The sequence below is a fragment of the Convolutriloba macropyga genome, chromosome 12 (assembly GCF_964194025.1).
Source record: "Convolutriloba macropyga chromosome 12, txConMacr16.3, whole genome shotgun sequence".
Taxonomy (NCBI): Eukaryota; Metazoa; Xenacoelomorpha; order Acoela; family Convolutidae; genus Convolutriloba; species Convolutriloba macropyga.
Window position 1 is genome coordinate 33,894,575 of NC_134479.1, and position 26,705 is coordinate 33,921,279.

General features: G+C 35.5%; 1 protein-coding gene across 1 annotated transcript in view; it reads left to right on the forward strand.

The window, feature by feature from the left end:
- Positions 1-25,923, forward strand: part of LOC142350337 (ubiquitin carboxyl-terminal hydrolase 9X-like) — an 81,098-nt gene extending 55,175 nt beyond the window's left edge. Inside the window, exons 18-21 of the mRNA XM_075402170.1 lie at positions 9,061-9,253; positions 9,758-10,236; positions 12,652-12,844; positions 24,800-25,923. Coding sequence (XP_075258285.1) covers positions 9,061-9,253; positions 9,758-10,236; positions 12,652-12,844; positions 24,800-25,047 — 1,113 coding nt within the window. The 3' untranslated portion in view covers positions 25,048-25,923. The remainder of the gene's footprint in view (positions 1-9,060; positions 9,254-9,757; positions 10,237-12,651; positions 12,845-24,799) is intronic.
- Positions 25,924-26,705: the final 782 nt, after the last annotated feature.

Here is a 26,705-nt window from a genome sequence, read left to right on the forward strand (position 1 = left end):
GGAAGGCCTTAATTCAAGGTTAAAATGTCATTTTTGTAGATTTGAGCCCAATATGGTGCAAGTTTTCACGTTTTTGCTTCATTTTTCGAGTTTTTTGTTTGTTTAGTCTTGAATTGAGGTTTGTCAGAGTGGATAAAGGTCTTTGGAAAGGTATAATTATTTTTTTGACCACTTTTTGGCTATATGTTTTAGCACTGCAAACATAAACAAGAAAAATGATACGAAGTATTGCAATTTTTAAGTTTCTTAAAATTCTTGTCACTCTTGAGTTTTTCCAGGCTCAAGGCCCATAAAACCACTCGAGAGTTTGATAGTAATATTCTGCAAAGTTTTTAATTGAGACGGAATGGTTTTCGACATTTTGATGTCACGATTTTGGGCAACTTTTTGAAAAAGCAAACTTTTGAAAAATGTCTTTTGTCAACTTTTTCTTGTCTCAGGGTCAGGTAACCTCCTCTAGGATTTTCTGATTTGCTAGCTTTTTTGCGCATAGTTGCAAGGGCAATGCAAAGATTTTCAACTTTTTAATATCACAAATTTTTGAAAATTTCAATTGCTCTCAATCGAAGGTTTTAGGGATTACATGAGCCCTGTCGGTCTTTCTTTAATGCGAATTTTTGCTTGACCAATTTTCCGTCTGACCCTTTGACTTTTTGTCCTCCAATGAGATAAACAGACAGTGCCAAGTAGGCACTAGGCGCGATTCACATGAACCGTTCAGGAGACTTATACTTATGGTGTGAAGGGTGGTAAATAGAGGTTGACCCCTCAACCCCCGCATCAGCCCCCTCTCTTACTCCACGCCACATCCCCCCCACACTGCGCTTCGTTCAAGCTGTAGGGTCCCTTGCGACCAAAAGCCCCCTCTCAACGTTGCACACTCCCACCGCCCCCCCCCCCCCCACAAACACACACTTGCCCCCCCCATTAGCTTCCCGGTACACCCCCTTTACGCTCACCGCACGCCCCCTCCAATAAGGATATAGCTAGCCTCACTGAAGCGTGGCTAGCTATTGACGGAGTCAACAGCTCGCGGGTCGCTTGGGAGCAAATTGCTCGACGTTGGTCGGTTTTGTTTTACAAATTTGATTTTTTCAAAATTTCTGAAAATTTTTGTCATTTTCCTAGTTTATGGATCTTTGAGCTTATGCAACTTGTTATGGCTTGAAGTAGGGTTACTGAATAACAACTGGTGAGAATGAGGTTGTTCTGAATAAACTAATACCTAACATCTCATTAAAAATTACGATTGATTTCAAAGTTAGATTTTTAGTCATTTGCTAAGTTTATCAATTCAGGGCCAATGAAATTTTTTTTTAGGTCTTTTAGATAGGTTTCTGGAACGTTTATAGAGAAAGGAGTTGTTGTGGAGTTTTTTGTTTTTTAAGTTTTTGCTATTTCTGCTTTTTCATTAAGTCAACTGCTTTGTTTATTTATAAATCCTGAAAGAAGTCAAATTTAAAGCTACAGAAGCGCAGGATAGCGAAATTGACAAGCATCACAATTATAATCAAAATAATATGATAAATAGCAATCAAAATAAAATGTAGTGATTTTGAGTCAGTTAGAAAAGTATAGAAATATAAGACCGCAGCCTCCTTTCCTCTTCAATGGCTCCTAATGATGCTTTTACTGCAAGCGCCGGCGGATGGAGCGGGCGCCACGGTGGAAGAGTATGCAGCTACGTAAAAGCGCGAAACTTATTGTTATCCTTATGTACGTGATCACGTCCGAACATGAATCTTCCTATTGATCGTTGATCCTGGAAGCCAATCTCGGTATGGTTTTTGATGCTGGAGGACCGGTTGCTCCTGTACATTAGAAGATTAAGGGACAGAAAATGGCCTTCTCTACTTCGATTATTGTTGCTCGTACTTCAGCTTTTTTATGGACTCATGCTTCTTGGCTAACTCTTGCCATACGGATTGAAAACTTTTACATCGAAGAATGCTCTGCTGAAACGTTATTCTAAGAGGCCATTAGCTTTGATATCTAGTCGTCAGCAGTATTGGTAGTTTCATTTGGGACGGCTTCACCTTGCAAAGTTTGATGACAGGGCTATACTTTGACATCATCCCCATCTTCATTGAGCAGGTTAAAGATTAGCGGATGTCTTTGTGTCTGATGTGCGTATAGCCACCTTTTTGGAAAATTAAGAGCGTAAGCTACATTTAAGGTTTCAGCATGCGCATGTTAGTTTTATGGCAATTTTACGGGATCCCATCCATATCTAAGGGCAATCTCCAAACTCCCTTATTTAAATCGAAATGATATCCTTCCAATGGAAGTTCATTTAGCCAGCATGATGGTCCTTTTTCTATAGCCAAATCTAGAGAATAGGCCTATTTTTCATTGATGAGACCTTTCAGAGCCAACGTTTTCGCCCGAGCCTTTTCCCGCTTTTCTTCTAATTTTTGAAGAATATTTTCCTGATGAAGTGCTGCATCTACAGCATTGATTCTGGAACTCCTCACATCTCCGAATAGATGTTTCATATTCGTTTACTCTGTCTACGGATAGAAGAATGCCTAGTCCATCTTCTTTAACCGGAAGAGGGAAAAGCTACCGATATTTGTCATTGTACGAAGGATGGTTCAACTTTGAAGGGTTAAGATTTTTGTCAATTGATTTTGGCTTCCTTCAGCAGACTGTCCGACTTTGGAGTAGTCCTAGCATTAAAATTCATTTGATGGTGCAGTCCTTTTTAAAATGATTTGTACACATTCTGAGCGGACATCTTAATATGTATAGCGAGTTTCTTCAGCATGCTAGAGTAGTTCATTGACTTTTCTGTGCAGCTTTTAATGAAACATTGACCTTTGTTTTCTTTTTTCATATTTCTGAAATAGGGAGTGTTAGGTAGAAGATTTAATGAACGACTCCTCCATTCGTTTTCTGCATTCAACCGGCTATGCTTTTTCCTCGTCCGACACTCTTTTGTTTTACATTTGTTCTCACAGCAAAGCTGAAAATGTCAAATTTTATGAATGACTTCTCTCAATAACATTTGCGCGCGTGACGTTTCCCACTCTCTTTAGCCAACGCTTAGACAGCTGGCTACTCCGGAAGTTAACCGCTCGCCGGTCGTTGAAAACAATTTGCCCGACTTTATTCGCTTATAGTAATCCGCTTATCTAAGTATGACTATAAATATCCCAACGGACATCTTTTTCGATTTTATTTGATTTTCATGATACCAGAACCCACTATTTTTGGCTAGTAGTTCCGTTCTCAGTTCAATAATCATTTTGAGGAAGGAGCGAATTGAAAATTAGTTTAGTGTTTTGAGAATTTAGGCAAACTATCCTAGAAACGAAACAGACAATCTTATGAGGTCAATTTCCCCACTTCATTTGGCAAGGCTGAGATCAGATCTATATTTTTTTTCTGATTAATAGCCGCGAACCGATAGCTGAAGCTATTATTGGCCTTCTTTTGGTTTTTTTATTTCGTCAAGATTTTTGTTACGACCATATGACGTCACAATCATTTCAAATTCATTCATTTATGCAATTTTAACTGAATTTTTTGAGTAACGTCATACTGCACTCTTGGTGGAGCGAATATTTTGTTAATTGGCGTGACTATTTTTTGGGCACACGTGACTTACATCACTCTTAAAATGACTTCTTCACTCTTGAATTGATTTTTCTATACTTCAATTCAATGAGATAAGGTAAACTGAGTGTATATCACTAATTGAAGGTTATTTAAGAGCAGTTGATAGAGTAGTTCTTAATCAAAATTTAACATCGCAGCCCTCAAAGACGAGAATATTTTTAGTCTGTTTTTTTTACTGCCGTTTTGTCTGTCTTTTTTGAGACTGCACGTCTCGTGAGCTATCGCTGCTATTTTCTGGCAATCTGCCAGCTATATTTTGAATACTAATTTTTGCGGCTTGTGCGTGTGACTGTTAGTAATATACACCAGTTTGTAGTTGTTTATTGTAATACAAGCTGCATATTTTGTCATTGCATTCCTCTTTAACATGTCAAAATAAAGTTGTTAAATTTTCTTTTTCCCTTGAATCTGACTGGCACATTTAAATTTCAATTAACATAGCAGTTTTACAACACGCGGCTTTCAAACGACGTTTAGCAATTATATTAGACCTTCGGTGTTTTTAATGCGATTTTTTTCTTGGTGCTGTTTTTTTGCGATTTAATTGCTTTTTATGGTTTGTGTGTTGTTTCACGCGGTCCCTACAAGTATCATTTAGTGTCGGTCTCATGGGACGAAAACTGATTAAAGACGTTGTTTTATGATCAGCACGATGACAACATCCGGCTAGAAATTGCTCTGAGAACATATCTCTGAGCTTTAACAGACAGCCGTTTTACCCTCATTATGTGAGTCATTGATCTTGGACATTTTTACACAGCCAGTAATTGCGCGTTTGCAGGTGGTTCCATTTTGTATTGTTGATTGTGGAAGCCCAAATGGGAGCACCGTAGTTCAGGACGCTTCGACGCATAGCTTTCTAAGTCATTGAGAGTGTCTTTTTTGTGAATCCCCAGTCGTTACTAGCATTGTTTTTGGTATGTAATTGCGCTTTTGTAATTTCTTTTTGGTTTTTCTTACATATTCTCCAAAATTGAGCATACTATTAAATGTAACACGCAGTACTTTGGTTTTGGACTCGACTGGTATTTGTGAATTGTTGATAGTGAGGTGTGGGTCAAACTTGGTCTCCTTGCTCCAGGTTGTGAACACAGCTGCATTTGATTTTTCAGCTGATAACTTAAGTTTTCTTGACTCTAGCCAGTCATGTAAAGTTTTTAGGCATGGAGTTATCATGTCACGTAGTTTTTCAACCTCCTGGTGGGATGTAGTTAAAGTTAATTCACCAGCGTACGACGTGATGTTTATATCTTTTGGGGGGTAAAGGCAGCTTGCTCATATAGATGTTGAAGAACATTGCCGATAATACATCACCTTGAGGGACACCCTGTTTGACTTTTCTCTACTCCGATTTATTATTATTATATTCTACGTAAGAAAACCTGCCCTGTAAGTATGAAGCGACCCATTTTATAGTGCTTTTCGGTAGTGGTGCCTCGAGTATGTCTCATAGTAGTAGTTTTTGATCAACCGTGTTGAAAGCAGCAGTGAGGTCTAAGGCTACTAGTAGATTACGGTTGCAGGTTTTCTTGATTTGATTAAGGCCTTTTTGTATATTGTTTGCGAAAATATTGAGAGCTGTTGTTGTGGACTGCTCAGGTCTAAAGCCATGCTGTTTTTTAGTGGATGCTTTGTAAAGTCACTTAGTAAAATTTCTGTAAGTTTTGCAATGGGGGAGAGGAGTGCGATTGGTCTGAAGCTTTTTGATTCGTCTATGGGTTTCCCAGCTTGTGTAGGGACATAACCGGGCCAACTTTCAAGATGTTACGGATTTTTTACAGAAAGGTTTATGGTGTCAGTGAGGTATCGTAGTGGTGTGGGGCCTAGATAATTTAAGTGGATTGGCGCTATTCAATCTGGGCCCAGCGCCTTAATTTTTGTTCTCTCTTCGTTGCTTCTGTCACTGTGTTACACTTAAACCTTCCGCGCTATTTACAGTTTCCTTTTTGCTCCTAGTTATTGCTGTTTTTCATTTTTCTTGGGGTGTGGAGTGTATTGTTCGTTAAACTTGTTGGCGCATTTCCTTAGATCATGGTGAGTAGTTCTCTTAAGGTGATGAATGGAACTATTGGTAAATAGTCTCAGCCTAATGCGTACTACGTACGCCAGTCGATGTTCATTGCTATGCTTGAGCTGGCGAGACTGATGTCCGGGGAGCAAGAATCAGTTACTCGTGTGCTGGCTTTTTCGTTGAGTACTACATGATTAGAGAGGTCTATTTCACTTGAAATATTTTTTCCTCTTGTTTCTTTCGGTAGTTTCGATTGCCATAGAGGGGTATGAGCATTGAAATCATCGACGATAATGAGGGAATCAGGACTCGAGTAGTTTACTGATTGATGTCTTCTATCCTGCATCACAGCTAGACAAAGGTGGTATGTAGATGTTCACTAGTTTGAGGTTATTACCACCTGGGGTAAGTTCTATGGCTTGACTTCTAGTCAGGAGTCTTGAGTGTTTGCCAGGAGTCTTGAGTTTAAATTTTTGAAGCAGGGTTGTGTCCCTAATGATAGAAGCTACCCCTCCACCTTTGCCTTTTTCTGTGGGCCTATTTTATTGGATAATGCAGTAGCCAGGTGGGTTTTTGAGGGTGAATTTTTCTTTCATTTTCCACTTGATCGCTTTTTTGGCTGACGGTTTTCACTTTTGGTCATGAAAAACGGGACAACTAGATGAAGCCCGGAAGTCTTTGAACTCCTCTCTTAGAGATCTACGATTCTCAGTTCATCGAAGCTGCTGAGAGGACAAAATCATGGTGCAAAGGCATTTTTTTGGTGTCTCATCAGCTCAAAACCCTTCCTAATGCAACCCCTACGCCTAATCTACCTAATCATGCCGTTTTCTAGATAAGACAACTGCTCGTCACCGGTTGTTTGAGAGCCATTTGTCCGACGTTAGTTGGCTGTTTTTTCTTAAGGTTATTTGTTCACGCTTTTTTTAGTTTGTGCGTGATCTAGCTATTGATTCTGGTTAGAGGTTTAAGCTGAGAGTAACTAAATTGCGATACTCTCGAAGAGAATTTATGGTGATTAATTGCTCTCGAACGAGGTTTGTCGCAATTGTATTTATCCTAGGGTCTTTTATGTGATTTTTTGCCGTGACTGATTTTCTGACCCATTTTACTTTTTTTCTTGTTAAAGAAGGAGCGCCGGGAGAGCTTTTAGAGCCTTTCAGCTCACTAGTATCTTTCAGCCGCCCCTCTACCTCATCAGTACCCTCACTCACTTCATCTCCATCCGCTGCGCTCACCTCCCTTCAAAAAAGCTAAAGCTAGCCTCATTAAGCCGTTGCTAGCTACTGACCAAGCCAATCGCTTGCTGGTCGTTTGAGAGCAATTCGCCTGACGTTAGTGGGTTCTAATTAATTTCGGTTGTCAGTTTGTAATTGATTTTTTGTCCCGTCGGTTAGTCTCATTTATGATATGTCTCCTCTGCTCTCCAATTAGGCTTAAATATATCTATTTAATGTTTTAAGTTATTTGCTATTGATTTATTTAGCTTAGGTAATATTTGTTTTTGACAATTTTCAACTTTTTGACTGCTGCCTGCATTTGTTTCTACTTGTGTTTCGTGGTCCGCCAATAGTTTTAATCCAAGTTGACATATGTCTTCTTTCGATACAGAGTGCAATAGATGTCGAAAGAGTTCACGTTTCAGTTGCGTGTTCCCTTGTTTTTGACTCCTTATTTTCATTGACACTCGTATAAATAGTTTTTTGCCATATATTTTCAGCTGTCCTTTTACATTGTCTGGTAATTTACTTTTACTTTAGTAGTTTTCCTCAAAGTTGTTTATTGTCTAACGAACCGTTCTATGAAGTTTTTTATTATTGACATCGTGTTTAAAAAGGCAATAAATTTGTGTTGGATCTTTTTAGTGTTTTTTAATAGCTGCGAAGCGATAGCTGAGGCTATTATTGGTCGTCTCGATGTTTTTTTTGTCAAGATTTTTGTTTCGACCATATGACGTCACAATCTCTTCTAATCTGCTTTTCGGTCTTTCGTTCATGCAATTTCAACTGAATTGCGTGCGTGACGTCATTTTTCACTTTTAGTGGAGAGAAGTTTTTCAGTCGCGTGTAAGTTTAGGGCTTTATTTGACTTTGCCACCCTTTATTGGAAGAGATAATTCCAAGTGAGTGCGTGTCACTTTAATTGAAATGTATTTTAAGCCAACTAAAAGGAGCGGCAATAAGTTAAACAGATTCTTAACCAAAATATAGCATCTCGGCATTTGATAAAATGTTTTTTTTTGGTTTGTTTCTTTTGCTATCTTTTTACTGTAGATCATCGAAGCTATTGCGTTTATTTTCTGGCAATCTGCTAGCTGTTTATTTTTTTTGAAAGAAACGGATGTTTTGAAATTAGGGTTTTTTGTTTTCAATCCGAGAGTTTTTGCCCCTAGTCTTGGTAATTTTGTTGGTAATCTACTTGGTAATTTATTTTACGAAAATGAAAGAAAGCCTATTTTGAGAAATTTCCTATTCGATGCTATTACTCGATTAAGAAGAAAATAAGCGGTTTTGCATTTGCTCTTAGCAGTGTTCACAAGAGCAATTGTCATTGAATATGGTCTCAATTTCAAAACATTGCAGTTTTTTGTTCTTACGATAAATCTGAAAGCAAAAATTGTTAGACGGAATATATAGTTGTGAATAAAAGTTATTCTAAAGATATGGTCAAAGGCGATACAACTTTCGTAGAATCAATGTTGTACTGAAATACTAAAATAAGTTAGACAAACTAATGAAGTCGGGAATAAAAACCGCAAAGATTGATTCTGTGCAATCTCAACAGTGTTTAGGAAAATTCTTGTGTATTCAATATAAATTTGGTGGTAACTCTCAAGGACTCTGTTTGGTGCCAAATGGGACTAAAATTAGCCAAAATTATTTGATTAGGCGTCAAATTTTGTAATTTTTGACTTCGCAAAATATTGGTCCAAAATGATTGTTGTACAAGAATTTGGTAACTTTGATTACCAAATAAATTAATAGTAAATAGTTGTTATTTAAAATGTTCCTCTAAAAGTGGACAAAATAATCGTAAAAATTGAAATTTTTTTAAAAGCTTTCTTTAACCGCAATAATTGCTGGAAAAAGATCTCAAAAAAACCCTACCATTGTAATATTCCAGAAAAAAGAAAAGTGGGCATATAATTCATATTCCTACACCCAAACCCCCCCTCCCACTAAGTATGTGCAACAAGCAAGATCATTGTAATCGATCTAAGTTTACTCATAATCACTGTAGTCGCGTGATGAAATTTAAAGTTAGTCTTTAGGGTTATTACCTCCCCCCCCCCCCCCTTACAAAGTCAACATATTGTATGTTGATGTTAAATTTTTTTTCTCCGGAGTTTATAAATAAAAAAGATCCTCTTCAGCTATATATTTGTGCGCGTAGTCATGTGACATTCTGTATCTTGCGTACTGTTTCAGTTCCTTTCGTGGGAGAACGCGGGATTCTCTGCAGCTGTGCTAACTGACATTCTCTGGCAGATCACGTTCGCTTACTCTGCGGAACTGAAGCCGTATCTGGACCTGTTGCTGGAGGTGCTCAAGATCCCGGACTCGTGGCAACATCACAGAATTATTAAGTCACTGAAGGGTGGAGCTCAGAAAAATAAGCAAGGTTGGTTGACATCCTTAAGGGTCCCTTTGTGTGTTTGTATCAAAGAGCGGATTGATTGATCAATGGTATTGAACCAATGGAGATAATTTAGTTGCGACTACAATTAGTGGCTTGATATTTCCTTACGAACTCGTTCTGTAATTAAATATGCGGTAGGATGAGTTTTCTTTCGCTCGTTGACGTCTATTTTTTTAACCTAAAATCAACTACTTTGTCTTTCAATGTATCTAAGTCTTGAACTAAGATGAGTAGTAGTAGTTGATACTAAAAATTAGTCAATTCAGTGGCAATAGCTGAGTACAGTGGGGATTTCGAAAACGAGAACAATTAACGGGAAAAGAAAAAGAAAAGATTTGTTACCATTAGGGATATTGATAAAGATACTTTTGAATAAAATGAAACTGCCAAGAGGCAGGTTTCACAACGGTTTAAAAGCGCCAAGAAAGATGAATTTAAAAAATATATGCGTAAAGAAAGTGATACTAATAAACAATTGGTCTTTAGATTCAAAAGACGGTCTGTTTGAAACAATCGACAAAAGCAAAACACACTTCGCCCGACGAGCCTATCTGTCAATCAAAATGCTTACCAATCTCTTCACGTGGAGTCCCTCCGCAGCCGAAGTGCTTCGCAGAGACGGAGACATCCGACATCAATGGACTCTGGTAGTGGACTGGCTGCGGTCCGAGTTGAACCGAAACCAATTTGGGGGTCCGGGCGCTAACACTTCCAGCAACCTCCAGTTTAACCAGCACAACATTCAATACGCATGGTCCGAAAATAATAATACTACGGGTCATGTCAATTTAAGCACCAGTTCGAATGAAACAGCGAATGGTTACGCGCTTGAGAGATCTCCAAGTGCACATTTTACCCTTCAGAAGGCGAGCGAGTTGATACCGAGGTCAGGTACCCCGCCGGCTTCCCATTTGTCCCCTGGAGTGAGAAGAGTGAATCCTCCGCCCAATACATCAAACTCGCCGGTAAAGAGACTCGACATTATTAATAGCTTCCATGAATATTTTTAAAGATCTTTTCGTTTATTAATGGCCGCACAGCGATAGCTGAGGCTATTATTGGCCTTCTCTTGGTTTTTTTTATTTCGTCGTCATGATTTTTGTTACGACCATATGACGTCACAGCCATTTTGTGTTCATTCGTTCATGCAATTTCATTTGAATTGCATGTGTGACGTCATTTTTCGCTCTTAGTGGAGCAAGTTTTTTTGTTCATGCGCGTGATTAAATTTTTGGTCACACTTGACTTACCTCACTCTCAAAAGTGACTTCCTCACTTTGAAATTGACTTTTATTTACTTTAATTCAAAGAGATAAGGTCAAATGGGTGTGTATCACTCTAAATGAAGGTTATTTGAGATCAGCTAATAGAGGCAGCAATAACTTATACAGATTTTTAATCAAAATATAACAGATCAGCCTTCAATGAAAAGACGAATTTTTTGGTCTGTCTTTTTTACTGTTTTTTTTAGACTGCCGATCTACGAATCTATTGCGGCTATTTTCTGGCAATCTGCCAGCTATGTTTAGCTAAGTAGTCTAAGCGACGATTTAGCAGAAATTTGAAAATATGATATCTCGAGAGAGCAAAACAAAATGATTTCACTTTCTAAAATGCTCAATTTACTGGTACCATAGAGAGAGGGGGGGGGGGGGGGGGGGGGGCTGAAATTGTAAAAAGGTCTAATTGGTAAAATCTATTCGCATCTGGTAGGTTGTGGTCAGTATTAGAAACTTGCCATCAGTTTTTGAAACAGTTTTTACACCATTGATCCCCTACATTAGGGGTAAATCTTGACTTCCTATTCAATAAAGGTAGAACACAATGGTATCTTACCGGATACCCCAATGTAAAATTGATGAACTCCATCAAGATTCATTAGAAGAAAAATTACGAAATCACACTTTTCACATCTTTTATCTCTAATGTTCAAAATTGAAGTACGTTGAATAAACATGAAATTATGTTACATTTTGAGTCAACTTTCTTTTTCTTTTAAAACTTGGATAGAGCTCATCAACTTTGCATTGGGGTATCTGGTAAGGTATCATTGCCTTTTATTAATTAATAGCCGCCCTCATCTTCTCAGCCGGCTATTATAGCGCTCCTATTTTTTACAATTCAAAGAATTTGAATTGTATTGGGGCGCTGTCTTTTTAAGATCTGTTCACACATTTTTATGATTTTTGAAGTCAAATTGGAGTGGTGATTTTGGTCACGCCGAAACAGGAAATGGAGCGAAAAAGCGAGTGGTTTTGCGGCGTGAAATTTTTTCGCTCTAATTTTAAAGTAGAGTGAGAATACGGTGTTTGAACAAAAATTCGCTTTATCGATAGTGGTTTTTTGTTCACATGCGGCAATTTCACTTTGATTATTTCTGTTTTTTCGATTTTTTGGATCGGACTTTTTTCTAAATGGTTTTCCCAATCGATTCATAGTCCGTTCTAGGTCTAGTTTTCTGTTTAGTCAATGAAAATTCTTTGAATTGTACGTCAGGACTTGTCCTGCTATGTTTTTTTTACTTCGTCGAATAAAAAAATGTTTCGCTTTACCTCATTTTGCCGCCTTTTCAACATTTTGCGTGAAATCTTTTTGACTTCTCTAGGCTAGTTTCTCTCTTCTCTCATTCTGCTAAAAGTGATTTTGAACATCAGTTGCTCAGCAAAGCAATTCAAAATGAACAGTCAGTATAAAAAATTGAAGTCAGAAATAGAAACGGGATAAACCCATAAAGCCCAATTTTAGATGCCCGCTATTTGAACGTCGGTCCTATAAGTATTAGTTACCTCTCTCTAATGCTTATTGTTATTGATAGTAGCCCCTGTAGCCTCTCTCTAAGAAACAGAAGTATGTTCAACTACGAAATGCCATCAAAATAAATCGGACTTAAAAAAATGTTTTTGTACGAAAATCTTTTTTTTCAATATCTTCTGTTATTTCAATCCCAGTCATGCTTATTGGAATCAACGGCGGCTATTTTCCGGCAATCTGCCGGGTATGTTTACTCTTAAACGAAGTTTATAGCAATTATATTAGTCCTGTGGTCTTTTTTATGCGGTTTTTTGCTTGACCGATTTTTCGTCTGACTCATTTGACCTTTCGTCCTCAAAAACGGGATAAACAGGTAGCGCCCAGAGGGCATTGCTCGGATGTTGGGAATCAATGACGTTAATTTTTTAATGAATTTGATTGCAAGATGGAATAATATTGCGTTGAAAATGCAATTTTTACTTTGTAAACATTAAGCAGGGTTGTTAACTTAATTTCTCGAGCAGCGTTTTTTCATTTGTAAGAAACTTAATACTTCTGCATCTTGATCTGGCTCAAAACTAATTTCTCTGAAAGTTTATTTATCCGAAACTTGATGTATTTGATCCTAGGTGGAAGAGTATGAGGAAGACGACGACGATGATGACGAGGACGACGAAGACCAGTACGAAGTGGAAGACTACGAGGATGACGTCATCAACTCAAATACTACCACAGCCACTACACCTGCTGACCAGCTCATTGGTCATGGCGACCAAAGCCATCCGGAGGTCTTGACTGCAGGTCAACACGCAACAACTTCTGGTATGTAAATTACAGTATTGCGCTAATAAAAAATAGCGATTGCTATGCTGTGAAATTTTACGGCTGCTTATGAAACACAAACTTGTGTTATTATAGCTGCGAAGCTGTAAGCTGAGCGAAGCTATATTGCGGTGCTCTTGGTTTTTTACGACTCGAAGAGGAGTATTGGTTTTCTTAAGGTTTTTTTTTTTTTTACCGGAAGTACTATTCGTTCAGACGATGTTTTGACCTAAAAGCGAAAGCGAGTAAAATTGCAGTGTGAACTAATTTTTTCTGAGCGAGAGAAGTTTTTTGATCATACGCGGCGTTTAGTGAATGACTTTTTGACATTGAAAAGTAGTTTTTGACTGAATGGCACATATAGATAACCGTTTTTAGCCGTTTTTTCGTCTAAGTGGCCTAGTTTTTTTGCTTGTAATTTGGTTTTTTGTGGAAATAATTTTTAATCGATGCTATGTTGAAATGTGAACCCCGGAAATTGATAGCACAGTATTTTGCATAGCCTGAAATTGCGTTTCAAATGCGAAATTGGCACATATTTCTTGATCTTTTAGTTAATTTTTGGCTTTTTTTCTATTAATTTCTTCATTTTTGGATCTTTAGCTGTTTTTTTGTAAAAAAATCAGTTAATATGGCAACTTCCCTTTGATAATTCATATACTCAATGCCTCTTTCTCCCTCGATGTAAATTTGTTTCATAAAATTGTACATTTGCTAATCCGATTTTCGTAGTTTTTTGCCAATTTTTTTCAGTTTTTTGTTTGTATTTTCTTTTAATTACTAGAAATAGTATTTTGGGGAACATGAGGGTTTTTAATTTCGTTTCAAGAAAAATTCAATCATTTTTTGGTGTTAAGTTTTTGAAAAAACAGATAAATTTTTTTCATAAATGCAGTCTTAAATATTTTTTTACCACTTTTTTGCAAAATGTTTCATTGTTTCGTATGTCTGAATTCTGCTTTTTCTTGTTTTATTCTGTTCAGGAAGTTGGACTTTTTTTGTCTCGAATGACTCGTTGTCTTTTCTATGTCTCGAATGCTGATCAATGAAATGTACTCGTTTTTCTTGTTTTTTTTTTTTAAATTTGATTTTTTGACTTTCAAAAATCAAGAGTTTGTCTTTTTGTTACGGTGTTCCTAACAATGTGTCCATAGTCTTCACATTCTCGTTTGTATCATTCTGGTTTTGTCCTGGCACATACTTTTATATTCGTTATATTGATTTTTTCAGTTGTTAAAAATTGTTTTTTTTTTAAATTTGATTTTTTGACTTTCAAAAATCAAGAGTTTGTCTTTTTGTTACGGTGTTCCTAACAATGTGTCCATAGTCTTCACATTCTCGTTTGTATCATTCTGGTTTTGTCCTGGCACATACTTTTATATTCGTTATATTGATTTTTTCAGTTGTTAAAAATTGAATGAAACTAGCCTTTTCTTAGATCTTGGTTTCTTCGGTTTGCAATTGATTTAATTCAAAATAAGGCAGTACTGGGAGTTTGCTAGAAAGTCTTTTCCAACATTTCTACTTATTACTATTCATTGCAATTTTCTTCCGGGCTTGGTATTGTTTTAGACGATTTTTTGTCTTTGAATATTATTCTGTTGCTTTTGTTTTTCTATGATTAATTTAATTTTTGAATTAGTATGAAATTATGTTGTCTAGCATATATACAACAAGGAAGACTCATGTATTATTTTTGCCGTGATTAGAAATCTAATTGTAGTGGTTCTCTGATTCTTAATATTGAGCACTCTTTTTTGAATAATTTTGACTTTCCTGTCTTTCTTGAAAAGTTTTTATCTGCCGTTTGCTTTTGCGATCTTTTTGAGATTAGAATCATTAATTATCTGAGGGCATTTGACTGCCCTGTCAGTTTTGTCAGGCTATCAGTTTTTTTACCATCCTAAACATTTCAGACTTTTATAACGTTACCAAACGTTTTCAATAATAAAGTTTTGCTGCATTTTCTTTCTCTTGGAGACAGTGGTTTAAATTTCACCGATGTTTAGATCAGACCCGGGGAGGTAATGAGTTAATGGTGTAATACAAAAGGTAATGGCTTCAACTTTTTGTGAAGTTTTGGTGCTTCGAGTCGCTTCCGGAATTCTTCCGGTTATGTTTTTTGTTTCGTCGTCTGACTCTCTTTTTTCGTTTTACATTTTGCACTTTAAAACTTAAGTTTAATTTGAATTTGTTTAATGTCAAACGAACTCATATGTACAGTATAGGTCCCTAATAAGAGGCTTCTGCGGAATGAATTTTAACAAGCTTTATTAATTTATTGCTGAATGTTTTTCAACTAGTTTTTTTGAGCGGCTTCGATTTTTTTTTCAATTTAGATCTTTATCTGTTTCTATCTCTATTATATGGCACGCAGGTCTATTCTTTCGCAGCTATTCCGGCAATCTGCCGGCTATGTTTGTTTCGACCCCTCTTGAGGGGGGAGGAACTAAATACTCAACTGGGTTTTTTTGTTCAGTCAATTTTGGCCGATCGATATATTCATCGTAGAGAGTTGAGACTGGTATCATTGGAAAGCTTGTCCAGCGTAGAATATGGAATTAAAAAGATTTTTTTTATTTTCGTTTTTGACAGGGAGATATCGAGGTTTAAACTTTCGAGAAAATAGAGTGAATTCCGTTGATTTCATTCACCTTTTTTCGGAATTTTTGGCTAAAATTTTGCCAATTTTGATTAAATTTAATAAAATTTTTCATGAAAATGTTGATGATTTTACGTTTAAAGACAAAATACATTGTCGGCTATTTTCATTGAATTTTTTTGTCGCAAATTCCGGCTAAAAATGTCACAAAATTCAGACTTTTTCATCAAAAACAGCACGAATTAAGTTTCTTTAGTCCACTCTGATTAAATTTGCAGGAAGTGCACACCCAAACAACACTAACACAATCTTTGTAGACTGAAAAGGGAGCTAATTCCACTTCAACTTCCGTTGAGAGTGCGCTGTAAATAAAACTTTGCCGTTTTTTGCTAACTTTATTCGTTGATTATCAAAAACGCAGCATTGAATTTTGATTTTTTAACAAACAAAATATCTATATCAATGACATTCCAAAAATTAAGTTTTACTAATGGACAATCGACATTAGCAGGACTAGTACTGTACCAATCTTGGACCGTTACAATCCAATAATAATTCGGATTGTCATCAGTCGGTTTTTTATAAAAAAAATTCGATCTTTTTTATATTAATTAAATAACAGAACATTTCAAATCAAAGCTAACTAATGATAGGTCGTATGAGCTTCCTAATTAGCTCGAAATTAATTTATCTAGTTGATTGCTTGAAAGCTTATGGTCGTTTTGACTTTTAAAATATTTGATTTTTAAATAAAAAATGGCTTATTGAACTTTGACTCCATTTTTCTCTTAATATAGTCAACTTGTAGCTTAGTGTCAGCAATCAAAGAGTGCTCCTTCTTTCTACTGATTTCAAAATTGGTCTTTATTTCGGTTTAACGCTTTAAGTTATGGTGTTCTGGCTTTGATACTACTAGATTTCACAATTTTTTTTTTAATTTTTAGGTATTTGCCCATTTGTCATGTTTTCTAATTTTGTCAAATTATCACGTTATTGTCAGTTCATATATCACATTTTTCGAGTTCAAAATAACGCACAAAAGATAATATTTAAATCCTTAAAGATATAGATTGTGGTTATTTACCGCTTCGACAATACTTTCTCGGAGAATTTTATTTAAATTTTTTAATTTTGTCTTTAACTATCGTTTTTACTTTGTCTTTTTATTCTTATTCAATTTCCTGTAAAATGACCCGGTTTGATTGGTTTTTCCTGGAAAAGTAGATGAGCCGATATTCTGATATTAGAAGATAGATAATGGCTTTCATGACTTTGAAAACAATTGTTTTCCAAAATGAAAAAAAAATTTCGACTTCGCAGTTTTGTTCCTTTCATTGTCTGTTTGTTACCTGGTCTCGTTAATGAAAGGTTAAAGATGACATTATTTTTTGTCAAGTTAGGGTGTCAAAATGGATTGGTGTCACAAAATCGAATGTTTTTAAAGAATTCGTTATGAATTTACTGGCTTCGACACGGGTTTTTCACAAAAAAGTAAATGATTTTTTGATTTTTGTCATATTTGACTTTCTTTTTGTAGACGTAAGAAATGTTCTGGATAATTGCAGGTCTCTAGGGCTTCCTTTAGAAGAATAAGCGAACCTATTCAATGTTTTCATTTTGTAATTAATGGCTTTCATGTCTTTGGAAATAAATTTTTTTCGATAAAAACAAGCTTTACATAATCTTGCTTTTTTTTCTTTTTGGTCTAATTGTTACCTGGTTTCATTAATGAGAGGTCACATAATACGTTTCAAGGGAAGGTGTCAAAAAGGGCTTGGTGTCACAAAATCTAATGTTTCAAGAGAATTCGTTATGACTTGACTGGCTTCCACACGGGTTTTTCACAAAAAAAAAAGTAATTGAATTTTTTTGTCATATTTGACGTTCTTTTTGTACAAGTAAGACATATTCTGGATAATCGCAAGTCTCAAGGGCTTCCTTTGGAAGTATGGACGAACCTATTAAACTTTTTCATTTTGTAATTAATGGCTTTCATGTCTTTGAAAATAATTTTTTTTCGAAAGAAAGCAAGTATTACATAATTTTGCATTTTCTTTTTTGTCTAATTGTTGCTTTTTTTCATTAATGAGCGGCCACATAATACAGTATCAGTGTTCGACGAAGGTGCAATCGAACATATTTGGGCGCCAAAGTATGGCTTTACGGCTTCCAAAGCATTTTCTGGCAAGTTTTAATTGATTTTTAGTTTGTTGTCTATTTGTTGTTATTTTTGTAACTGCATAAAAAAATGAATTCCAAGAGATCTTAATTCCCTTCTATAAAAGCATTGGTAATTGTAAACCTATGGGATATTTTAATTGATTCCTAATGGTTTTCATTAATTTGAAGTTAATTGTTTTTTTAAATTCAGCGAATTTTATAACTTTAAGTTTGTTCTTTTTTGTCTAATTGTTACCGAGCTTTATTATGAACTGGTGAATAACCAATTTTTTCTGGTGAATTACAAGTTATTTTGTTTATTTTCAGTTTTTTCTGACGCTATTTTGACTTTGTTATTGAGTTTTGTTTTTTAAAACGGACATAAATTTTTTGATGTAATTAATGTTTGTTGTTGTTGTTTGATTTTGCCCTTCGTCTTCGCTCGCTTTCTTAATATCGGCATATCTCATCAATCTAATGCATCATTTTTTACTCCACTGAGTTATTTGCTTTGGAGGCTATCTTTTCGTTCATACACCAGTTTTTTTAAAAAAAAATACTTGAATTTTTTGTGTTTTTCTATCTTCCTCATTTGGTAGACAATTATGCCAAAATTGTGGATTAGCGGGGTCGGAACCTTATGTTCAATCGCACATTACCGAGCCGCCTTGTCAAAAGTCGCATTGCCAGTCGTGAATTTGGTCTGGCAGATCTGTAGGGATTATAAGTCTTATCAAACCAATTTTTGCATCTCTCCTGGTTAGTATGTGGACCTTTCTGGCTTTTTAAATGCGTGGATGGTTGTTCTGGTCAGTTCTCTTGTCTACGGGATTTGAGTTTACAGAATATGTTGGGCCTTGTAGCACATTGTTTAAACTGCAGTAATTAGGCTGGAAAATATTTTTTGTTTTTTGAACTTTTTTAGGAATTTTGGCGCTATTCTCGTAATTCATGATACTTCCGAAGCATGTCGGCTTATTTTGGCTATCTTAAGGCGTTTGTTCCTAATTTAGGACGCATTTTTCATAATTTCGCATATTTGACAATCAAATGGCATTTTACACAAAAACAAAATCGTGAGGTTGATAATTTTTATTGAAAAATAATGTTTTCTACAATAGGGATATTTTAGTTGATTTCTAATGGTTTTCATTACTTTGAAATTAATTGTTTTTGTTCTTTATTGTCTTATTGTTATCACGCCTTATTATGGACTGGTCCCATATCTGTTCTGGTGAATTACAAGTTATTTTGTTTAGTTTCAGTTTTATCTGACGCTATTTTGACTTTGTTATCAGGTTTTGTTTAAAACGGACATAAAGTTTTAATTTAATGAATGTTTGTTGTTGTTTGATTTTGCTGTTCGTCTTGATTCGCTTTCATAATATTGACATAAATCATCAATCTATTGCATCATTTTTTACTCCACTGAGTTATTTGCTTTGGAGGCTATATTTTCATTGCTCTAATTTTGCTTAATTTTTCATTTTTTGCTACCATTTGTTATACCATATCCGGTTTTTTCTATGATTTCATTTAACATTGCTTGAGCAAGTTGACAATTTGCAAGAAATGGGATATACAGTAAAGCCCGAGGCTCTATTTCGCTGTGTTCATCTCTGAGTTTTCAAGCTCGTGAGTGTACCATTCACAGAAGTTGATGAAAAAGCAAAACGTCATTGTGTAAAGGGCAACATTGAAGTTGGATAACTTTTATGCTACTGGTTGGAATTACAAAGCGAACGAGTCTAATAACATGAACCTCACTAGGGGCAATGCCCCGCCTGAGCAATTTGTCTGACGTTAGTCGGGTTGTGTTTGGGACATAAAGTCAGATGCAACACGTGAAAAAGCAACTGTTTTCAACTATTTGTCGAAAAGAGTAAAAAGGAGAGTGGCGGTTATTTTGAAAGATAACGGGAAAGGCGAGTGAAAACAGTTTCAGTCAGCGAGCGGGAAAAATTTGACCGCATGTGGCTTCTCTTACATACATTATTAAGGTATAGGCTCCTTTGCGAGACTTATTGACCTTCATTTTGTAGACTCAAAGATGCAATATAGAGCAGTTTATAGCAATGGTGTTTTTAGACGCTAATGAGGTATGTTTTAAAAAAAGCTGAGGGATTTGTTCCTTTTTCTACGCCCGATAAATTTAAATGTTTTATAGGTCTTGAACAAAGTTTGAAGCGATTATTGCGTTCACTTGGCCGGTTTTTTTAATGTTTTCTTTTGCTTCCTTGAGCAGCGTTTTGACGTTTCGTGAAAGGATACGAGGTAAACTAGTAATTCCCCAGAACCTAAAATCAACGTTTAACTCTCTTAGAAACTTACTAGGCTCTAAATGTACTGTTCACGGAAGCCGTTGAAGAGGCATATCCACACGAAGTTAAAACAGTTTGTAAATGACGTTAAGGCAAGTTTTTTAAATTTGCTTTTCATTTCGATCAAGTTTTTAATTGCTCTTGAACGAAGTTCATAGCAAATATTGTAAACGTCTGTGTCTTTTTAATGCAAAATTTTCGCTTGACAATTTTAGACTTTTCGAGTAACTTTTACGCCGCCGTTGACTTTTTGCGTTTCGTGTGATCTAAAATTCTCTCTCAATCACAATTTCAAGCAGCTGAACTCAATTGGCGGCAATTTAATACTAAAAGTCAAACGAAAAGTGCGCCGAAACTGATGCCATTTTTTTTACTTTGAATCTTAATAGTGGTATATGTTAACCTCTAATGTTAACTGAAATGTTATTTGAAGCCCACTATTGAACTTCCTAGTCGCATTTAGGCTCCCTCTCCCTCCCTCCTCCCCCCACACAAGCAGGCTGCAATTCATTAGAGCTCCCAGTAGTGAGTTATCAACGTTTATAAGAGCGATGCTAGCTGACAGTATGAAGCTCAATTGCCTTCATTTTTGAAGGTGAATTAAGTATAATTATAGAATTAATTGTACATCACATTAGATTACTTTTTGACACTTAAACAAATATGTCAATTTATTAATAGCCGCCCTCATCTTCTCAGCCGGCTATTATTGCGCTCGTATTTTTTTTTTACTTCGTCAAACTTTTTTTCGCTTTACCATTTTGCCGCTTTTTCGACATTTTGCGTGATATCTTTTTGACTTCTCTAGGCTAGTTTCTCTCTTCTCTCATTCTGCTAGAAGTGAATTTGAACATCAGTTGCTCAGCAAAGCAATTCAAAATGAACAAAGTCAGTATAAAAAATTGAAGTCAGAATTAGAAACGGGATAAATCCATAAAGCCCAATTTTAGATGCCCGCTATTTGAACGTCGTTCCTATAAGTCTTAGTTACCATCTCTAATGCTTATTGGTATTGATAGTAGCCCCTGTAGCATCTCTCTAAGAAAAAGAAGTATGTTCAACTACGAAATGCCATCAAAATAAATAGGACTTAAAAAAATGTTTTTGTACAAAAATCTTTCTTTTTCACTATCTGTTATTTCAATCCCAATCATGCTTATTGGAATCAACGGCGGCTATTTTCCGGCAGTCTGCCGGGTATGTTTTCTTTTTCTGTTTCGAAATCCGTGTGCCGAGCCGGTCAACGGCAGCTATGTTGCTGGCTATGTTTTCATTAAGATTTGTATAAGTGGTGTCGTTCTTGTATCGGGATATCATTTAGTCTTCTCCTTTTTTCTTTTGTTTGAAAAGTATTTAAGAAACGTTTAATAATAATAAATTTTCTGCGGCATGCCTTTTGTTATAACAATTTTCAATGAATTTTGATATTATAAATGGTTTTTACTTAGTTTGACTTTTCCTGTTTTTTGCAAGTTTCTATATGCGTTTTTTGTGAAGCGCATTCGAAGTCATTCCTGGGCAAGATCTAGTTTTTTGTAAAAGATTTTTGTAGTTTTAATTAAGGACTGAATATTTTCCTGCAATTTTTTGTAATTGATAGCCGCTCTCATCTCGGCCGGCTATTATAGCTGCCGTGTTTTTTTTTAACTTTCCCATCTTGGGTGGAACCTTTTGGACTTCGCTAGGCTGGTTTTACTCCTCTCTCATTGTGGCAAACGAATTTTGGGCGACAATTGCTCAGCAAAAATAGTGTACAATCAACAAACTCATTAGCGAAAAACGAAATCAAAAATAGAAAGCGAATATACCCATAAAGCCCAATTTAGTTGCCCGCTGCTTGAACTTTGTCCTTATAAGTCTTAGCTACCCTATCTTATGCTTATTGGCGCTGATACTAGCACCTGTATTCGCTGATTAAGTATCAGGATTTTGCCCAACTACAAAATCAGAATTATCCGCTTTTTGAACATGTTTTTGTACAATAATCGTTTCATTTTTTCTGTTTTTTCAATCCAAATCTCGGTTATTGAAATCAATGATGGCTGTGTTGGGAAAATTTTTACGAGCAACTTAAATGGCCGCTTTCATTCTCTCAGTCAGCTATTATAGCGCCACATTTTTAACGCCTCGAAGAGGAGAAATAGGATCTATTTTTTAAATCGGTGGCTTACATGGTGACTTACATTTAAATCCGAATCCAAGTGCCGCACGTAAAACTGACTTTTGTTCACTCTGTTGAACAAAAATCAAAATCAGACAGAGAATATAGAGTAGTTTTTGTACAAGCATCGGTCTGGGAGAGGCAGAAAAGTAGATTAAAAAAATTGTGCCAAGCGAGGAATATTTTGCGGTCCCATCTAAAGGTGTTTGTCTCATTTATATTAGCTAGTAATGGTATTTTTAGATTTTTTACCATTTGAGGCATATATTAGACTTCCTGATGAAATTTTGAGCTTTGCATTTTAACTTGTTGGGCTCTTTTTAGCAGTTTTGCTATCTCATTTTTAAAAAGGTTTTGGGGGGTGTTTTTTATAGCTGCGAAGCTGTAAGCTGAGCGTAGCTATATTGCGGTGCTCTTGGTTTTTTTTTGTTTCGTCGTCTCACGCTCTTTTTTCGTTTTACATTTGTTCACACAGCAAAGCTGAAAAGCTGAAAATTACTTCTTCCTCTCACTAACGGCATTTGCGCACGTGACGTCATTTCTCACTCGCTTTAGCGAAAGTTTTTAGGTTATTTGCGTGATTAGATTTTGATCATACGTGACTTACCTCACTCAATAAAATGACTTTTGAACTCTAAAACTTAAGTTTAGTTTGAATTTGTTTAAGGTCAAAGGAACTCATTTGTGCAGTAAAGGTCCCTAATAAGAGGCTTCTACGGAATGAATTTTAGCAAGCTTTATTAATTTATCGCTGAATGTTTTTTAGCCTAGTTTTTTGAGCGGCGTCGATTTTTTTTTTCAATTTAGATCTATCTGTTTCTATCTTTATTATATGGCACGCAGGTCTATTGTTTCGCAGCTATTCCGGCAATCTGCCGCTTATGTTGGTTGACTTTTGTGGTTTTTGATCGTCTTTAGATTTGATTGAGTTTAATTTTGAGCCATAATTGTAAATAAAAGGGGTTTGATTTATTCGAATACGGCCCTGTTTCATCTGTTTTTATGCCCTAAGTTTTTGGCCTATATCTTCTGATTTTAATCTGCTGATGTCATCTGGAACTGACACGTTAAGTTTATTCAGTTCAGTTTTTACTGAATTGATTGATACAAATTATGTATTTTTTTCAGGTTTTTCGTTTCTTTAGTTGCTATTTAGTATGTCTCTAGAAGGAAGTGAGTGGGTCAGTGATTGAGCAGAAGAATTTTCAAAGGTTTTTCTGAAATAAATTGTTTTAAAATACTGAGTTTTTGTAAAAAAAGTATTTTTGCTTTTCCGTTTAACTTTCCCTTTCCTCAGTTTTCTGTTGACTTGTTTTTCAACTCGTAATTGATTATTGAATGAAAACTATGTTTGTGGAACTTTTTTGCCAGGAGTTGTTTTGAAGTTGTAACTTCGAAGAAAGTAATGCCCGTATATTTTTTCTGTTTTTATCAGATTTGGCTTTTCTCATGTTAATTTTACTGTTGTTGTTTCAGAATGCTACCTATAATGGAGTTGAAGGTCGATTTTGTTTTGGGAGTAGTTGGTTGGAGCCTGAGGTAATATATACGTCGATTCGGTTCCGGAGTCTTATGGGGGCGCTGCCTTCTAAAGATTTCCACATATTTTCTTGATTTTTGGTTTCAAATTGAACTGATGATTTTGGTCGCGACGAAACAGGAAGGGTCGCGAAAAACCAAGTGTTTTGTCTTAAGTTTTTTCCACTCTAATTTTAGAGTGAAAAAGTGGTGTTTGAACAACAATATGCTCGCTAGTGAGTTTTTCAACATGAGGCAATTTGATTTTTGCTTTTCCTGTTTTTCAAATTTTTAATCTTTTATTTGGTTCCATTCACTGACCATTTGATGTTTTGCTGTTTTTATAGTCAATGAAAATTCTTCGAATTTTAGTTCAAGACTTGTCCTGGTGTATTTTCTTTACTTCCTCGAGAAAAAATTGTTTCGCTCTACCTTAAATCACAGCTTGTTGAATATTTTTTGTGACTTGTTTTTTGGCTAGTTTTAGGGAGTTTGTTAGGCGAGTTTCACTCCTCTTTCATTCTGATCAAAGTGTTTTTAAGCTTTAGTTGCTCAGCATAATAATGAATCAACAGAGTTAGCACCGAAAAACGAAATCAAAAGTAGAGTAAATCCATATAGCTCAATTTCAGATGCTGCCTACTTGAACTTTTTGTTATAAGTCTTAGATATCGTCTCTAATGCTTACTGGTGCTGATACTAGCAACTGTGTCTAGTCATTGTGAAACAGGAGTCTGTACAACTACAAAATTATATCAAACTTGTTTGCACTTTGAAATTGTTTTTTTTTCTACAGAAATTTTCACTCTTTTCTGCTTTCAATCTCAATCGGGTTATGGGAGTCAATGGCGGCTATTTTCCGTCAATCCGTCTGATATGCGTTGTTGTTCTAATTGTTTTCCTCAACGCGATTTCAAAATAAATATTGCTTAATTTTAATAGGTTTAAACGTTAACGGTGGATTTCTGAACGATGCTTTAGATGAAAATTTACTTAGTTGCAAATGAGAATTTAGGTTGTTAGTTGTTCAATCTCCCGTTTTTTTTACGAATGTAATGTTCTAAACTCTCAACTCTTATGATGCAAATGGGAATTTAGGTTGTCTGTTATTCAATCTCCTGTTTTTTTTACGTCTATTGTTCTAAACTCTTGTGGTGGGTATATTTTTCTTGTTGACCTTTTGCTGTTTTCAGAACCAGATACAGCCGAAGTCCATTCTGGCGGAAGTGTGGTGGTAATTAGCGATGGCTCCTTGACATCACCCATAACTATTGCACCTCACAGTGTGCACTCACAAGAATCTGATTCTGCATCTACTGTTACATCACCGCCAAATTACATCGAAGCAAATAACAACAATAATAATACAAGCAAGCAGGATGTAAATAGTGTCAACAACAACGACCGCAATGTCGAAAGTAATAACATACGAAATGATTGAAGATAGCTTTGATATTGCTCAGAAACGAATGTAAATTTGTCTTCATTTACAAGCTTCAATTCGCTGGATTATGAAGCACAAGGAAAAATTTTCAAATTGTAAGCATGAACTAAATTTTCCTTATAGTCCAAAATCAAGACGTTCTCGACTTATGAACGACTCAATTTGTTCATCTCTACGAGTGTCATTCAATGAATTGGATAAAAAAAACTGCTTGTGAAACGCTGGGTAGATTACACTTTAAGCAAAGACTGTAAATATTCTCTCTAAATCTAGTTTTCATATTTATTCTTCGAAGTTTCGGTTTAATAGTCATTTTTCATTCAAAACCTGCGAAAACAATACTTTATAAGGAAATGTTAGTCAGAGCAAATAACGTTTCCTTAAATTTGTTGCAATTTTAACTCTTAATGTAGTTATAATACAAACAGCTTATCATTGTTTATTAATTACATTAGCGTCTGTCAGATTAAATAAATGTGTGGTCCTTTTCTTCTGTGCTTTGTTTAAAAAAATTACAAAATGGCTTTTCATAATTTCGTGAAGTCTTAATTATTTTCGAAATAGTGTATTATTATGAATATTAACCCCCTCGTTCAAACCAAATTTTGTCATATTAAAATTTGCCCATTTCATAAATTGCTATGGATTCACATGGAAACAGAATTTCTCCCCCCAAAAAATGAGTTAGATTAATTTGAAATTAATTTTTGCGATGCTACCATATATTTTGACTGTTCGTTGGTGTGATTTTACTATGAAGTGAAAGAAACGTCGAAATGATAGTTTTACATTTGATTTGAATTACAATACAAAGCAAATGCTTAACAATTACGATAGTTTTTGCCTAATTCAATTATATTTTTTGATACTTTGTTTTGAACTTTTCCTACAACTTAATCAGTTCATGTTGTTCCCTATTAATTGCTCTTGAACGAAGTATGAAGCAATTGTTTCAGTCGTATCTTACAAAAAAAATGTTTTTGAGTTTTGATTGACTTTGAAAAATTGTTTTGAAGTACTTGTTTGCATGATCTAACTTCTCTCATTCAAAATTCTAAAGTCCAGAACTAAGTAGACGGAATTTTACTACTAGAAGTCAAAAGAAAACAGTTCACTTTTAACAAGGAGGCCAGGTAATGTGCGTTCGCACATAAAGTTCCGACCCTGCTCATCCTTTTTTTGGGAAAGATGTCTACCAAATGAGGATCAGATAGAAAACCCCTAAAAATTCAAGTATTTTTCAAAAAATATGTATGAACAAAAAGATCGCCTCCAACGCCAATAACTCAGTGTAGTAAAAAAAAAATGCCGCGTTTGATTGATGAGATCAGCCTTTATTAAGAAAGCAAGTCAATACGAACAACAAAATCAAACAACTAACAATACACATTAATTACATTCAAAACATTGTCCATTCTTTGAAAAAAAATCTTATAAACAAGGTCAAAATAGCGTCCGATAAAACTGAAACTAAACAAATGACCTTTTACCTCACTAGAAACGATATGGGACCACTCAATAATTAGGCTCTGTAACAATTAGACAAAACATTTGGCTTATATTCAAAACAATTAATTTCGAAGTAATGAAAACCATTAGATTGCAAATGAAAATATCCAACATGTTTATGACCACATACGCCTCTATAGGAGGGC